The sequence below is a fragment of the Sarcophilus harrisii genome, chromosome 1 (assembly GCF_902635505.1).
Source record: "Sarcophilus harrisii chromosome 1, mSarHar1.11, whole genome shotgun sequence".
NCBI classification, from domain to species: Eukaryota; Metazoa; Chordata; class Mammalia; order Dasyuromorphia; family Dasyuridae; genus Sarcophilus; species Sarcophilus harrisii.
In genome coordinates, this window is record NC_045426.1 from 497,046,159 (window position 1) to 497,063,951 (window position 17,793).

Sequence of the window (17,793 nt, forward strand, 5' to 3'; positions counted from 1 at the left end):
GGATCAACCATGGATCCATTGGTCTCAGTATTTCTCTCCATTTAATAAACTATTGAATTGGTCTCTAATCTCGTCTTGCTCAGTTTCTTCGGCATTACAATGATATAAAATTTAAAAGGGTTTATAAAAACAAAACAAATCAAATTAAAATTAGAAGTGAAAAACATGCTAGAAAAAAAAAAAAACCTTTGCAGTTATCTTCTGATAAAGATCTAATTCCCAAGACACATAAAGAACTAATTCAAATTTATAAGAACAAGAATAAATTCACAATTGATAAATGGTTAAAGAACATAAACAGTTCCCAAGAGTAGAAATCCAATTCTATACATGCTCCAATTACTAATAACTAGAAAAATGCAAAAATAACTAGAACAACTTCAAAGTTCTACTCCTAGATTGTAAAAAAATTGTGCATATCCTTTGACCCAGCAGTGCTACTACTGGGCTTATACCCCAAAGAGATACTAAAGAAAGGAAAGGGACCTTTTTGTGCCAAAATATTTGTGGCAGCCCTGTTTGTAGTGGCTGGAAACTGGAAAATGAATGGATGCCTATCAATTGGAGAATGATTGGGTAAATTGTGGTATATGGATGTTATGGAATATTATTGTTCTGTAAGAAATGACCAGCAGGATGAATACAGAGAGGATTGGTGATACTTACATGAACTGATGCTAAGTAAAATGAGCAGAATCAGGAGATTATTATATACCTCAACAACGATACTGTATGAGGATGTATTCTGATGGAAGTGGATTTCTTCAACAAAGAGATTTAACTCAGTTTCAACTGATCAAAGATGGACAGAACCACCTACATTCAAAGAACAATGGGAAATGAATGTAAACTGTTTGCATTTTTGTTTTTCTTCCTGGGTTATTTATACCTTCTGAATCCAATTCTCCCTGTGCAACAAGAGAACTGTTCAGTTCTGCACACATATATTGTATCTAGGATATACTGTGACATATTTAACATGTAGAGGACTGCTTGCCGTCTTGGGGAGGGGTGGAGGGAGGGAGGGGAAAAGTCAGAACAGAAGTGAGTGCAAGGGATAATGTTGAAAAACATTACCCTGGCATGGCTTCTGTCAATAAAAAGTTATTAATATATATATATATATATTTAAAAAAAAAAGAGTTCAGTTCCTAGTTTACAGTTTTTCTCTCTTCTGCAAACTCCTGACCTCCCATGAGGGAACATTAGCATATAGATACTTCTTCAAGTAATATAAAACACAAAAGTTCCTCAACCTGTTCAATTCATATGAACTACTACATCTCATCCACAAACAAAGATGGTGATACCTTTGACCTTGCATCCCATAAAAATTTATTAAGGCTTTATTTCCAGTTCATGAACTCTGGAATTCCCTTATCCCACAATCGATTTCATTACACCTTTCCTTCTGCTTTGCAATCACAAATTTTATTCTTCATCAAGCCCATGACCTCCAATCTCTCAAACCCTCAATTGTCTCTCAGACTACTGTTGTGCCAAAGTTCCATTTTGACATCCTGATGTCCTGTGTTTCCCCATTGTCCTATTTAGTTATTCTGCCTCAGGTTATAACCTTTCCCTCTTAATGTTTGATGAAATAAAGGTTTTATATCTTTAGGCTAGACATTCCCTCTTAAAGTTTGAGCTAAAGGTTTTTATAGACATTCCTTATTAATGTTTGACAAGATAAAGGTTTATCCATTTTTGATGTCATTAGAATATCAGTAATCTCCCTCCACTGTGTCTTCCTAAGGGCCTCCCCCACCATTTAATAAACTATTGAACTGCTCTCTAATCTCTGTCTTGCTCAGTTTTTTCGGCAATATACTACCACCCTTGCACCAGTTACCGTCTCCTTTCTCCATTGCCATGTAGATATCAAGATGGTGCAAAGGATAGTGTGCTAATGGATAGAGTTTCAAATCTGATTTCAGACACTTACTTACTAGTTATTTAACCTCTATCTGACTTTCTCAGTCAGAAACTTAAGTTTCCTTATAAAATAGGGATAATAACAGCACCTATCCCCACTTGTTGCGAGGACAAATGCGGTAATATTTGTAGTGTTTAGCAGAGTGCCTCGAACATAGTGAGCGATTAACAAAAGTTTGCTCTCTTCCCTTTCCTCCTGTAATACTACTAACACCCCCAGTGCAAGGCTTTTTAACACCTCCAACTTGATTTATAAATTTCAAGATCCTGCTGTTTGGTCTGACTGCAAGAAGACTTCACTCTGCAAGCTATCCTCCATTCAACCGTCTGTGATCTTCCTAATACATATGTCTGATCATAGCATCACCAGCACATACACCCTTCCCACAAAAAACTCCAATGGCTCCTTATCCCCTCCTAGATTTAATATAAACTCCTGCTAGACACCTTCTAATCTTCTAACACCGATCACTCCCACTCACTCTACAATCCAGTTACATGGGCCGCCCTGATGTTCTTCACATAAAACATTTTCATGTCTAGCCCGGAATGCTCTCCCTCCTGTTATGCCACAGTTCTCTTTAACTGTTCTGACTCGGTTTCCCTGAACTAGTTTCCTTAACTCTTCTGTCAATCCCCTTAGTCGTAAAAACCCACTCTGGTCCATTAAGATTGGGAACTGTTTACTATAAGGTTATAAACTGCTAGCAAGATAAACAAGAGAGCAGAACCTCTGTCCTCAAGAATTTATAATATCCCTCTAAAATATTCCAAGATACCTCACTGACATTTTTATCTTTGGGTATTCAGACATCCTGTCTCTGGGTTTTCAGGATTTATGGTCTCCCCCCCATCCTCTTGATTCTTTGTTTCTAAAGAGTATTTAAGAAGCTGGGTCACTCCCATTCATTGCTGGATTCTTTGAGATGACAGTCTGGATTCCTTGGTCCCACTATATCTCTATCTGACTGGATAATTTGAGACGAGAGTCCTGTCCAGTCAATTATACTCTCCAATTAATAAACTACTGAACACTCTCTAATCTCTCTCCTGCCTCAGTTTCTCCGGCATTACACTCCTCATCTCTACCTCCCGGATTCCCTTTCTCCAAGTCGCAGCCTGATTGCCCTTCATGGTAGTGCCGTCTGTCTGCCGGTTATTTCAAACTTATCTTGTATGTTTCTTTTCTGTTCATAGCCGTTTGCGTAGTCTCCTCTATTAAACCGGGAGCTCCCATAGAGCAGGAAATCTCCTACTGTGCTTCGCGTCCCCAGTGTTTGGCACATAGTAGGAGCTTAATAAATGTTTAGCGCGTGACCTTATCTATAAACCCTCTAAACTCGCTTCTAGTTCTAAGCATAGAGTTCCTATAACACCAAGTCCAGGGTTCTTTCCAAGGTAGGCGGCGGAGGGGGAGGGGAAGAGGTGGGAGAAGGGGGAGGGGAGGAGGAGGCGGGGAAAGGGGGAGGGGAGGAAAAGGGAGGAAGAGGGAAGGGGGAGGGGGGAAGAGGAGGTTGGCGCCGGGCAATGCGCTACAATCTCCAGCGATCCTGAATTTGAGAAGGTGCACGGGACGGGGGATAGACAAAGGCGAAAAAATACTCTAGCGGTCTGAAAGTGCAGGCGTCATATGACCACCTGCCTCTGGCCCACTCCTCCTTCCCCTTTAGCGCATAAATATCCTGTCACCCATCCCACCCTGGCCTGTGCAATGGACACGGACACACACACACACACACACACACACACACACACACACACAAACCCCAGTCAGCCTCTTGGATAGCAGAATTGGCCCCAACTATCATGGTTCCAAGCACTTAAACCCCAAAGCAACATGAATCCGGCCATACATCCACCAGATCTCCCGTTCTCTCTCCACGCCAGAAAAGCTGACAATCCTCTTCTAAATTCTCCCCGGCAATCAGTATCTCCGTACAACGAATCTGGATTAAAAACCGAACACGCAGTCCCCAGCAAAGACTAGAGAGATCCTTCTCCTCCTTTAAACATGGGAGCGGCCATGTTGCTGTACGGAAAGGGCTGGCCCGGAGCTCGATGCGACTCTGGACGCGAGATCAGAGTTGAAGTGGGTGTGGCAGAGGAGCCGGTCTCGCGGCGCGCCGGCTAGCGGGTAGGATAGAGCGCGACGGAGGACGCGCCGGCGCGTCCTTTGAGAGAAGAACGCACGTGCGGAGAGCGCGCACGTCCTGGGTAACGTGATGACGAAAAATGCCGCGGAGATTTTGAAAATTCGAAACGGATAGGTGGCGCCTGGGTTGGCTGTAGGCCTCGCTTTGGGCCGCCGTAGGAGCCTTCTTCCCGCCCCTCCCTCCGCGCCCCGAGCCCGGCGGTCCGTCTGGTTCTTAAGGTGTGGGAAGACTGCAAAGGTAGGGTCTCCGAGGGAGGTCTTTGAAAACCGAGCGGGAGATTCTGTATTGGATTCTTGAGGTAACAGGGAGCCGCTGAAATTCCCTGAGGAAGGGGGAACTAGGGCCGGAACTGTGCTTCAGGAAAGTCGCATAGAAAAGGATGGATTGGGGGGAGGGGGACTTTTTGGCCTAGATGCACTAGGAAGAGCCTCGCACTCTGCAAGTAGGGAATTGTGGGGTCTCTGTTCCGCTCTGCCACTTCGAACTTCCCTGTCTGAGAAATAGCTCCCTATTTGGTACCGTGCGTAACAAGTCTTTTCCGCCTCTGCGGCGAAGTTTTCTGTCTCTCGCCAAACATCTGAGAGTAGAAGCGGGACAGCGAACGAGAAAAGGGGTTAGCTCGCTAGAACCTGCATCCCGCGGTAAAAACCAGTAGTGAACCAGGGAGGTGGAGCAGAGTCTTTTAAGAACGGGAGGCTAGAAAATGTCTTTGATTTACTCATTTAATACTAAATACAACTAGTGCGAAAAGTATTTTTGCTTTATTCAGGTAATGTTTAAGGGAACGTTACTAATACTAATCAATTGTCGAGCATTTTATTAAGGGCGCAGGCAAAATTGAAACTGTCACTATTCCCTGATTGTTGTTTAAATGAGGGACACACATATATAAGTGAAGATGAGAGCGTCACTATTCCCTGATTAGTGTTTAAATGAGGGACATACATATATGTGAGACATATATATAAGTGAAGATGAGAGCGTCACTATTCCCTGATTGTTGTTTAAATGAGGGACACACATATATAAGTGAAGATGAGAGCGTCACTATTCCCTGATTAGTGTTTAAATGAGGGACATATATATAAGTGAAGATGAGAGCGTCACTATTCCCTGATTATTGTTTAAATGAGGGACACACATATATAAGTGAAGATGAGAGCGTCACTATTCCCTGATTATTGTTTAAATGAGGGACACACATATATAAGTGAAGATGAGAGCGTCACTATTCCCTGATTATTGTTTAAATGAGGGACATACATATATGTGAGACATATATATAAGTGAAGATGAGAGCGTCACTATTCCCTGATTATTGTTTAAATGAGGGACACACATATATAAGTGAAGATGAGAGCGTCACTATTCCCTGATTATTGTTTAAATGAGGGACATACATATATGTGAGACATATATATAAGTGAAGATGAGAGCGTCACTATTCCCTGATTATTGTTTAAATGAGGGACACACATATATAAGTGAAGATGAGAGCGTCACTATTCCCTGATTATTGTTTAAATGAGGGACATACATATATGTAAGACATATATATAAGTGAAGATGAGAGCGTCACTATTCCCTGATTATTGTTTAAATGAGGGACACACATATATAAGTGAAGATGAGAGCGTCACTATTCCCTGATTATTGTTTAAATGAGGGACATACATATATGTGAGACATATATATAAGTGAAGATGAGAGCGTCACTATTCCCTGATTATTGTTTAAATGAGGGACACACATATATAAGTGAAGATGAGAGCGTCACTATTCCCTGATTAGTGTTTAAATGAGGGACATACATATATGTGAGACATATATATAAGTGAAGATGAGAGCGTCACTATTCCCTGATTATTGTTTAAATGAGGGACACACATATATAAGTGAAGATGAGAGCGTCACTATTCCCTGATTATTGTTTAAATGAGGGACATACATATATGTGAGACATATATATAAGTGAAGATGAGAGCATCACTATTCCCTGATTATTGTTTAAATGAGGGACACACATATATAAGTGAAGATGAGAGCGTCACTATTCCCTGATTAGTGTTTAAATGAGGGACATACATATATGTGAGACATATATATAAGTGAAGATGAGAGCGTCACTATTTCCTGATTATTGTTTAAATGAGGGATATATAAGTGAAGATGAGAGCGTCACTATTCCCTGATTATTGTTTAAATGAGGGACACACATATATAAGTGAAGATGAGAGCGTCACTATTCCCTGATTAGTGTTTAAATGAGGGACATACATATATGTAGACATATATAAGTGAGGCCACTTCCCTGATTATTGTTTAAATGAGGGACACACATATATAAGTGAAGATGAGAGCGTCACTATTCCCTGATTAGTGTTTAAATGAGGGACATACATATATGTAAGACATATATATAAGTGAAGATGAGAGCGTCACTATTCCCTGATTATTGTTTAAATGAGGGATATATAAGTAAAGATGAGAGCATCACTATTCCCTGATTATTGTTTAAATGAGGGATATATAAGTGAAGATGAGAGCATCACTATTCTCTGATTATTGTTTAAATGAGGGACATATAAAACATATATGTCTTATATATGACATAAGGGACTTATATATGTGAGACAGATATATAAGTGAAGATGAGAGCATACATAAGATACAAAGTTAATTTGCAAGTCAATTTTGTGGGAAAGGCACTAGCAACTTGAGGGGATCGGGAAAGGTTTCCTATAGATGGTGGCATTTTGGAAGAGAAGGGGTCCAAGAGTTAAGGTGAGAAAGAAATGAGTTCCAAACATAGGGGCTGTTCTTTGTTATTATTTATCCTTTCTCTCAAAGATGATGACATCAGGGAGGTGGTCCCATGACATGCAAGTGAATTGGATGTAAGCAAGGGAGGACTGCCTCATTTTCCTCTCCAAAGCCATCTGGATCCTGTGGTAAGATATAGATCAGGATGACTGGAGATGGCCCTGGATGCTGTAGGAGACCTTGGTTTTTAATAGGTTTGACTGAAGCAACCACCTCAGTAATGTTGTACCAAAGTTCCCTTTTAATGTTGTGCCCCAGTTTCTCCAATTGTCCTATTTAGTTCTGCCTCAGGTTATAATCTTTCCTTCTTAATGTTTGATGAGATAAAAGTGTACCTCAGTTGCTCTGCTCCAAAACTCCAGACTATAATCATTCCCTCTTAAATGGTTGATGAAATAAAAGGTTTTATATCTTTAGGTTATGGTCATTCCTTCTTAATGTTTGACAGGATAAAGGTTTTTCCATTTTAGATGTCATTAGAATATTAGTAGCCTCACTCCATTGTGTCATCCTAGGGGCCTCCCCCCGTTAGGTTATCCCCACCCAGGTATCTCCCCCATTGTGTCTTTGTTCTTGTTATCCCATAAAAGGCTTGCCCTCTGAGTACTTGAAAACTGGACTCTTTGAGATGATAGTCTGGTCCAGCCCTGGGACCAACCATATATCCATTGGTCCTAGTATCTCTCTCCATTTAATAAACTATTGAATTGGTCTCTAATCTCTTTCTTGCTTAGTTTCTTTGGCATTACAGTAAGGAAGAAATAAGGCCAAGTGTGGCATTTTTTTTACCTCATCATAAATAGATAAATAAGTTTCAACCTGGGAGAAGACACTCAGGGTTTCTGCACTTTCAAGGCTTAGAGAACAATGCTGTGATAGGAGTTGCAGTATTATGTGTAGGGAGGAAAAAGAAGGCCAAATAGAGAACCGGCCCTGAAGTCGGGAGTACCTGAGTTCAAATCTAGTCTGAGACACTTAATGCTTCCTAGCTGTGTTACTCTGGGCAAGTCACTTAACCTGAATTGCCTCACCACCACCCCCTCAAAAAAAAAAAAAAAAAAAAAAGACCAATTTAGAAAAACATATATAAGAGAATAAGAGTAATGTGTAAAAGGATTAAAGACAAATTGAAGCCATGTTATGAAAGGCTTTAAATACCAAACAAATCCATATTTTATATTAGGCGGTGGGGAGCCATTAGAATTTAAGTATTAGTATAATTTATTACATTTAAGAATTTATTAAGTAGCAAAGTGACATGGTCAGATCTGTACTTTAGGAAAATCATTTTGACTACTCTGTAGGTAATGAATAAGAGTGAGGACTGATATGGAGACCAATGAGGAGGTTACTGCAGTAAACCTTATGAGAAATGATGAAGGTGGCAAAGGAAGTTTAATGGTCAGATGATACTGGACCTTGTGATGGGTAGAGTGCTGGACTTGTCATATGTTCATTCAGCAATAATTTCTTAAATTCTTCCTAGGTTTTAAGCACTAGAGATACAGACAAATGAGAATATCTAACCTCAGGGAGCTTACATTCTATTGGGATAAATACCATGTTAATAAAAATGATACCTAGTTTATATAGGTATAACACTTTAAGGTTTTCAAAATTCTTTACAAATATCTCATCACAATGAACCTGGGGAGATAGGTACTATTGTTATCCCTGTTTTGAAGATGAGAAATCTGAAGCAAAGAGTAAGGATCACTCAGGAAGTAATTGAACTTGGGTTTTCTTGAGACCAGGTTCAGCTTCTAACCATTTCATCATCCAGCTGCCATAAAAAGATAGATATTCTGAGAAATCCTGTGACATTTGAGATGGACTTCAAAAAGAAGCTAGAGATTCTAAGAGGGAGAGAGATAAGGAGTACATTTTCATATTTTTTAATTTTTATTTTTTTTTTGTGGCTTTTCCCTTTTGTTCTGATTCTTCTTTCCCATCATGACTAAGAGGTTACTATGTTTACCATGATTGTACATGTATGTATAGCCTATTTTAGATCGTCTTGAGAGAGGTGGGGGGTGGGGGGGGATAGAACCCAGAATATTAGAAAAATGAATATTTGAAAGTATCTTTACATGTAACTGGATTTTTAAATTTAATATTTTTTACTTCTCCCCAGTTGCATGTAAAACAATGTTTTTTACTTTTGTTTTTAAAACTTTTAAGTTCCAGGTGCTCTCCCTTCCTACTCTCCATTAAGAAGGCACTTTTTTTTTAAGTTATGCAACACATTTCTGTAAAAGTTATTTACATGCAATTGGAAAAAAAATAAAATTCTTTTAAATGGGGGGAGAGAGGACTAGGAGAAGTTGTTGCAGTCATTCAGACCCAGAATGATAAGCTCAGAATTAAAGTGATTGCAGTGAGGAATGAAGGAAAGGATCAAGGATGAAACATTACAGAAATTGAATGAATAGCACTTAGTAACTTAAAAGAACCCTGGATAAAGGGAAGTAGGAAAATTAAATTAGATGGAGATTTTTATACATGAGAACCTAGGTAAATAATCTCATTGGCAAAAGCTATGACCTATTTTTTTTAAAGGAGGTTGATAATTGCTTCCACACTTATTACTTCCCTCCCCCAATATTAATTTTATTTACTCAGTTCACAAGGATGAAGAGAAGTTCTGTTTCTACTGGTGCTGCTGGCCGCCAGTCTATGCAGGCTTTAAGATCACAGGATAATAATAAACAAGGTCTTTATACTCCAGTAACGTAAGTATTACTGACAATGTTCCTTATCTGTACATCTTTGTATTGGAGGGAAAGCAATCTGTACAGTTAGGAGATTTTGAAAATGAAGATTATGTTGTGATGAGTAGAAGAGATGGGATTAGAAGGCCTCCCTACTGCTCACTTCTTATAACTTCTTGACCTGATCTTAAATCAGTGAACATTGCAGCATATGTCCCCCCTAATGGCAGCTAACAGAATTAAAGGTGTTTGGTTTTTGTTTATTTTTTGCTAAACATTTTCCAGTTACTTTTTAATCTGGTTTCCTAAAAGCTTCTTATTGGTCTTGCAAGTTTGACATCTCTGCTTTAGAGAAAAGACTTGGAGGGAAAATAAACAGTTTGGTACAGGAGATACAAATTCTGACCCAAGTAAAAGACTCTGAGAATGAGCTAAAATAAATAAAATTTCTGTCAAAAATCAAGAATTATTGAAATCAAAAAAGAGGAAAAAATTGAAGAAAGTATAGGGTATCTCTGAGCAAAAACAACAGACCTAGAAAATGGGTCAAACAATGATCTAAAAATAATCAAATTAACAGGGGAAAAAAAAACTTGGGTATCATTCCTTCATAAAAGAAAATTACTCAAACCCTATTAAAATTAGAAAGCAAAATAAAAATGAATTCATGCTGGGGGAAAAACTCGAATGTCATGAGAATCATAATCAAAATTCAGAGCTTCCAAGTTAAAGAAAAATATTGTGTATATACTAATTTGAAGTTCCTTGATCAGAATCATATACTACATGGCAACCACCATTTTAAAGGACAGGAAAGATTGGAATAAAATATTCCTAAAGGCAAAAAATACAGTCCTACAACCAAAAATTATTCATTCAGCAACATTAAGGAGAGATGGAAGACCAAAGAGCTTGGGTGGACCCTTAATGAAACATCGGGCTTCCAAACATTCCTGATTTTAAAAGATATTTGCATTATATACTTCAACAACAATACTAAATGATGACCAATTCTGATGGACCTGGCCATCCTCAGCAATGAGATCAACCAAATCATTTCCAGAGGCCGATTCTTTTTGTACAGCAAAATAACGGTTTGGTCATGTATATTTATTGTGGATCTAATTTATATTTTAATATATTTAACATCTACTGGTCATCCTGCCATCTGGGGGAGGGGGTGGGGTAAGGAGGGGAAAAATTGGAACAAGAGCTTTGGCAAGTGTCAATGCTGTAAAATTACCCATACATATAACCTGTAAATAAAAGGCTATTAAATAAATAAATTTTTTAAAAAATAAGATATTTGAAATACAAGAACCAAAAGAAAGTTAGAAATCCAAGTACTTGAATCAGTTGGAAGAGACTATACATTGAAGAAGAATTCACATTCTTTTTTTTTTTTTTAAAGCTTTTTATTTACAAAGCATATGAATGGGTAATTTTTCCAACATTGAGCCTTACATAACTTTTTCTTGCAAATATTCCCCTTCTTCCCCCTCCCCTTTTCCTATCTGGCTGGTAGTCCAATACATGTTAGATCCAATATGTATATGTGTATTTACACAGTTATCTTGTTGCACAAGAAAAATCAGATCAAGAAGGAAGAAAAAAAACGGAGAAAAAAATGCAAGCAAATAACAGAGAAAGTGAGAATGCTATGTTATATTCCACACTCTGTTCCCATGGTTCTCTTCATCATTGTACAACTGAAACTAGTTTGGGATTCACATTGTAATATGCAGGAAAAAGACAAGTGTCCCTTCAAAACCCTAATGTCTTCAGAGTCCATAGTGTTCAATAAGACAAATAAGGGACCTTACAGTAGTTTTGTTCAGTATGAGTGATCTTAAGTAAAGGAATGGGAAATTCACCAAGGAAGAGAAAATGGAGCTTACTATCTCATATAATTGGAATATTTGAAAGAAGAGGGTGGAAGAAGTGGCAAGTGGCTATAAAGTCCTGGGTCAGGAGTCTGGAAGACCTGAATTCAAATCTAACCTTAGACACTTAATAGTTATGTGAAACAAGACAAGTCATTTTTCTCAACTATAAAATGGGGATTTAAAATGGCACATTCTCTATCCTCCCCCCCCCCCCCGGGTTATGAGGATTAAATGAGATAATATTTGTAGTATTTTAGCACAGTGCCTAGCACATAGTAGGCATTACATAAATGCTTATTCCTTTTTCTTTTCTCTAATATAAACTTTGCTTTCCCTGAATTATACAAGAGGGTTGAACAAACACAAAATTTGTTGTGGAAAAATCAAAAGGAAATCGAGCAGGAACTGTGGAGGAGGAATAGAGATGTATGAGAAGGGAAATGGAAATACTATTACATTCAGAATTTTTAAAAAAGAAAAAAAATAAGGATAACATTTACATTGTCCAGTTTTAACTGCAAAGTACTATATGAATATAGGATTTAGTATAAAATGTTTTTTCAATACTTTAAAGTCCATAATTGCACAAGTCAATTTCTTCTGTCATTGTATCCCCTTGTACTGCCTTTTTGCCACTGTAGTATCTTCACAAATTGCTATAACAGAAAAAATTGCTTAAATTCTCCAGAAGCCAAAATTCTAGTATGAGATTTTTTTTCAAACTTAGACTATTCCTCAAAGGAATATCTCTTAGGAATGTCTCTTAGCTTTATTTATGCTTTTCTAGTTTACTAAATTTTGCAGAGCCTTTGGGAATCCATTATTTCTGTGAAGCATTAGGTTAGGAAAAGAAGAAAGAATAAACATTTATATATATATAGCCCCTCCTGTGCAGTAGGCAGTTTACCAAGCCCTTTGCAAGAATTATTTCATTTAATCTTCACAAGAACTCTAGAAGATAGGTGCTGTTATCCCCATTTTACATTTGAGAGAACTGAAGCAAACCAAGGCGATTTATCCTCGGGTCATATGGTTAGCAAATGTTTGAGACCAGATTTGAACTCTCTTATGCACTGTACTACTTAGCTGCCTCTAAAATAGCACTAATTTAAATAATAGTTATTAGCTACATGATCCGGGGCAAGTCACTTTGTCTCAATTGCCTCACCCCCCCAAAAAAAATTTTTTTAAATAAAAAAATGAACAATAAAAACATTGATCAAACACCAATGAAAAATATACACATACACACACTCTTATGTGTGTGTATATATAAACTTAAAATCCTTCTCTAAATACTTTTCGCAAGTGTTTTATAGACAAATGCTTATTTTAAAGTCTATTGTTTTTAACCTAAGTTGCAAAAAATTTAATAAACCTTTGATCATTTTAAAAACAAATATGGTTTCCTTCAAAAGACAAAAATTGAAATTATGTATGCCAGAAGTGAAAAAGTTTGCAATGTAATTTCTTTCCAACAGAGTCTGTTGTATGTTCTTAAATAAGAAGAGTTGAATCTTAATGAACAGTGAAATTGCATTTATTTTTTAGAGCATTTTGCTTTATAGACTTTTGATTTTTTTTTCTTAAAGCAAAGAAAGACCAGCCTTTGGGAAGCTGAATACTAGTAGACTTACACCTGGCACATCCACCTCTGAAAGGAAAATCAGCTTATTTGGTAAAAGGTAATATTAATATTGGCCATTTTCTTTCCAATCAAGCAAAAAATAAAATAAGATAAAGTATATGTAAAGTGTTTTGGAAACCTTAAAATGCCATAAAAACGTTAGCTATTATATTTTAAGAGGTTCAACAGTAGGGAATAGGTCTTTTTAAAAGTCTCTGGCCAATTAAAAAAAGTACAATTTCCTAGAATGCTTAAAGAATAATCTTCAGCCATTCTACTGCAAAACACTTTTTCAATAAAACAAAGATTTTCAGAGATCAAAAGGAGGAAAAAAATTTAAGAGAAGTAATATAGTAATTTTAGTGTCAATCCAACTCTTTTCTGATTTTCTGGAGCTTTGTGCAGAAAAATAAATGTAAACAAATACAAAAGTAAATAGATCATTTTGTTTAAATTAAATTGGAAAACTTTTGTACAAACAAAATGTATCTAGGATAAGAAGGGAAGTAATTTACTGGAGGGGGAAAATGTTTTTGTCAAGATATATCTTCTGAGGATTTGATATCCAAGATATGTGGACATCTAACCAAAATATATAACCAAAAATCATTCTCCAGTAGACTACTTGTAAAATCTAAATAAATAATTTTAAAAGAAAAAGCAAACTATTAATCATGAAAGAATGCTCTATATCACTAAAAATAAAAGAACAGCATATCAAAGCAACACTTAAGTTTCACTTCATACTCAAATTGGCAAAAATTACAAATGTGAAAATAATATTGGAGAAGTATTGACAGATAGACATACAAATATAATCTGGTAATGAATTGTGAAAATAAAGTGACAAAAATGTTCATATCCTTTGACCTGATTTACCACTAGGAGGCCATTGACAGAAAGTCTCCACAGACATCAAAATATTTATAATAACAATTTTACTGGTAGCAAAGAACTGGAAACAAAGTAGATGTCTATGATTTGGAATGGCTAAACCAATTTTGATACCTTGATTATAATGAGATTATTGTACTATAAGAAACAATGATTATGATGAATGTAAGGAAGCTCAAGAAAGGACTGTATGAACCAATGTATAATGAAATAAGCAGAACTAAAAAAACTATATATCATGATTACAATAGTAAAAACAAAAAATAATCACCACCAAGAAATTGAAACAATATTGTGAAATTATAGACATAAGAAAACGCCTCTCTTCCCTTTTCTAAAGAATAAAGTTAAATTGTACTTTATATTTTTAAAAAATAGTTTTAAAATTAAAAGTAAACTTCTAATCTAGAGTTGACTAAAGAATTGTAAGGAAAGGAAGGGACTATTTTCACTACTTTTATTTATTTCCAGAACTAGTGGGCCTGGATCCCGGAACAGTCTGCTTGGTATATTTGGCGGTTCTGAAAAAATCAAAGACCCTAGGCCACTTAATGACAAAGCATTCATTCAGCAGTGTATTCGACAACTCTTTGAGGTATTCTGCCAGCTGATGTTTTAAATTTTACCTGATTTTCAATCAACAAATAATTTATTTAAAAATAACAATTCTTATAGTTTCTTATAGAAAATGGCTATGCTTACAGTGTTTCCATGAAATCTCTACAAAGTCCATCCATTAAAGACTTCCTAAAGATCTTCACTTTTATTTTTGACTTCATATCACCTTCCTATGAGCTTCCAGATAGCAAGTTTGAAGAGGAGGTTCCAAGAATCTTGAAAGATCTCGGGTTTGTATATTAAAATTTTCATGTGTCTAAAAATATAAGAGGAGAAACATTCAGAGCATTTTACTCCCAAAGAGTATAAAAACTAAAGATATGAAAATAAATCTGGCTGCAAACAACATTACATAGTTAGTGTATAGGAATGTTGAAAAGAAAATTTTTACCAAAGTAAATTATGAACAAGAGGCAATATGGCATGGCATAGTAGATAGGGAGTTGGCCTTGATCTGAAACTAGAGTTAAAATCCTGGATCTTTATTACTACAGCCAAATTGTGTAATCTTTCAATGTCCAGGACAACTAGAATGAGTTCTCAAACTGAGATTCCTCTACACTGCTGACAATATAATACTATTACTATTACAATTTTTTTTGTTCAAAAGAAAGCTATAGTTCTATAGTTAACCAAGCTTTTTCTCTTCTTGCCTCCACCTAATAAAGTCATTTTCTTCCTTGCTACAACTCAAACATAATTCTCCTCAAGAAGCTTTCCTAATACCTATAAACCACAGGCACCCTCGTTCTAAAGCTACTTTGTATATATTGGTACAATATTCAGGTGACCTACTACTAGGTAAATAAGGAAGTTTATGGCTGATCCTCTCGCACCTTCATCCCAGTTATTCTCAAGGTATTCAGTATCTGTTTTACCATCTTTTCCTCCCCAACTTCTGCCCTTGTCCTTGGGATCTTTAATCCCTTATATGCTCCCTCAAGCTGTGTGCCATTGCAATTCCTCATGATCAATTCCATTCCACTTCAGCCAGTATAGATATCATCACATGCCAGATCTCTTTATTATTCATCGGTGTACAGCTTCCCCAATGAACTTTTAATGTATCTAATCGGCAATCTCAACTGGCTCCACACTGCAGCAAGTCAGTTGTCTAAGACTGATTCCCTGTCTCATCACTCAGAAAACTTTTTCACATCTCCCCTTTTCCTTCCCCTTTCTCTCAGCTAAGAATCTTCTCTCTTTACTAAAATTTGAGACCATTTGGGGGGATTCTCCTTTTCTCTTTATCTTAATTTGACATCATCTTTAACACTTTTTCTTCCTTTCAGCATGAGGGAAATGTTTTTATGAGATCCAACTACTTGTATCCTGAAGGTCTTCTCAGTCCTAATCTTTTCAACTTTTATGCTACATTTGACACTGCCATATGCTTCTTCCCTTCAAAATTTTCATGGCACTGCTTTCTCCTGATTCTCTTTTTCTGATCTCTCTTTCTCAGTCTCCTTTGCCAGCTTATCATTCATATCATAATCTCAAATTGGTTAGTCCCCAAAGTTCTTTCTTATGCTCCATATTCTTTTCTTACTTCACACACAGGCAGAAATCTATATACAACTTCCCCTATACATTATATCTCCTCTAGCACTTTATGATCAAGTCAAAATGGCAGTCATTCTGTTGCTAACATAAATTTCTTTTCTGTGCCTCTGTACTGCCCAATCCCAGTTTCTAAAACACTTCTCATTTACCTCCCTCTCATAGATTCCTCTCTGCCCTTATTGACACAGCTCAAACACGATCTAATATATGAAGCTTTTCCTAAAACTCAAAACTGCTTCCCTTTGAAACTCTCATATTTAACTACTTTGTATATTTATTTTGATATATTTTTATACTCTAATGCTATATATATTTTAATGTAACCTATCACCTATTAGAAAGCAAACTACTTATGAGTAAAGATGTTTATTTTTTATGAAATGCTTATTTTATCTACTCTGTTTAATATATTAACTACATTATTATTGCTTTTACAGGTATTCATTTACTTTACCAAAAAGCTCGATGTATACAGTAGGAGCACCTCATACATGGCCTCATATTGTGGCAGCTTTGAACTGGCTTATAGAGTGTGTTAAGGTATTGTTTGATTTTAATAATATAAAATTAAAACATTTGCTTTTTAAAATACACGGATATTTTGCATGTCAGAATAAGTAAAACAGAAATTCACATCTATAAGTTTACAGTGCCTCAGGAACATCATAAAATTTCATTCCAAATTAAAATTAAAAAATCTTTCCTTAAAGAGGAAAGATAAATTAAAACTAAATAAAAAAGACACATATCATTTAGTTGATGACTAATTTTCCCCCACAGTTTTCTGTTCCAAAATTATCTTCAGAAAATGTCATTTAAACATTCTCTACAAAATTATCTTTACTATATTTTTATTTCATATGATGTTTGTACTACATATTTTATCCTATATTTGTACTATATAATTGATACTATACATATTTATGTATAGAAAAAAGTTTATTTATTTTTTAATATTTATAAAGAAAAAAGTTGTTGTTTTTTTTATTTCAAAGTATTTTTTAAAACTTGGTATTTCATTTTCGTGCTTAAAAAGTTATATTTGGAAAGGAAAAGATATTTCTTTACATCAATCTGATTTTTTGGTTCTGAACTAGGTGTTCAATTAAATTGTATCTTGAGTCATCCATCTAAACAAAATTTTTGTGAGCTCAATCTTTGTACAGAAATATAGCATTCCAATGAAATATATTACTCTTGAAAAAATTATCTGGAGAATAAGTGGCTCAGGCTCTAATTTTTGGTTTTTATAATTTCAAAAAGAATTCTAGATTTCTGACTTTACCTAAATATCAATGTTAGGTCATCTAAAGTTAATGTTACAGTTTGATCTGCCACATATTTACTAAGGACCTTCTTCTCTGTGCCAGATACCCTGCTATATGCTAAGTAGAGAAGTAAAATAAACAAAAGAAAGGAGAGACTATCATGTATGAGGAATAGAAGGTAGGCCAATTTATCAGGCTCATAGAGGAAGAGAAACGGTGTACCATGAAAGTGGGAAGATAAGTTGGGATCTGTTTATGTAGTGCTGTGAAAACTAATCAAAGAACTTTATGTTTTATTCTACATATCCTAGGAAC

At 36.0% G+C, this 17,793-nt stretch overlaps 2 protein-coding genes across 10 annotated transcripts in view; one reads left to right on the plus strand and one right to left on the minus strand.

Annotated features, from left to right (window-relative positions):
- Nucleotides 1-4,011, minus strand: part of METTL4 (methyltransferase like 4) — a 30,499-nt gene extending 26,488 nt beyond the window's left edge. For 2 of the 6 annotated variants that reach the window (XM_031946574.1, XM_031946573.1), the window contains exon 1: nt 3,789-4,011. The gene's annotated coding sequence lies outside the window, so the exon portion shown is untranslated. The remainder of the gene's footprint in view (nt 1-3,788) is intronic. The other 4 variants (XM_031946578.1, XM_031946577.1, XM_031946575.1 and 1 more) reach the window with 2 other exon arrangements.
- Nucleotides 4,012-4,187: 176 nt separating this feature from the next.
- Nucleotides 4,188-17,793, plus strand: part of NDC80 (NDC80 kinetochore complex component) — a 31,015-nt gene continuing 17,409 nt past the window's right edge. Inside the window, exons 1-6 of one of the 4 annotated variants that reach the window (XM_003762728.4) lie at nt 4,188-4,325; nt 9,534-9,643; nt 13,101-13,193; nt 14,501-14,624; nt 14,705-14,877; nt 16,648-16,750. In XM_003762728.4, coding sequence (XP_003762776.1) covers nt 9,543-9,643; nt 13,101-13,193; nt 14,501-14,624; nt 14,705-14,877; nt 16,648-16,750 — 594 coding nt within the window. In that variant the 5' untranslated portion in view covers nt 4,188-4,325; nt 9,534-9,542. Of the gene's footprint in view, nt 4,326-4,349; nt 4,387-7,016; nt 7,040-9,533; nt 9,644-13,100; nt 13,194-14,500; nt 14,625-14,704; nt 14,878-16,647; nt 16,751-17,793 lie in introns of those variants that run through there. The other 3 variants (XM_031946571.1, XM_031946572.1, XM_023498431.2) reach the window with 3 other exon arrangements.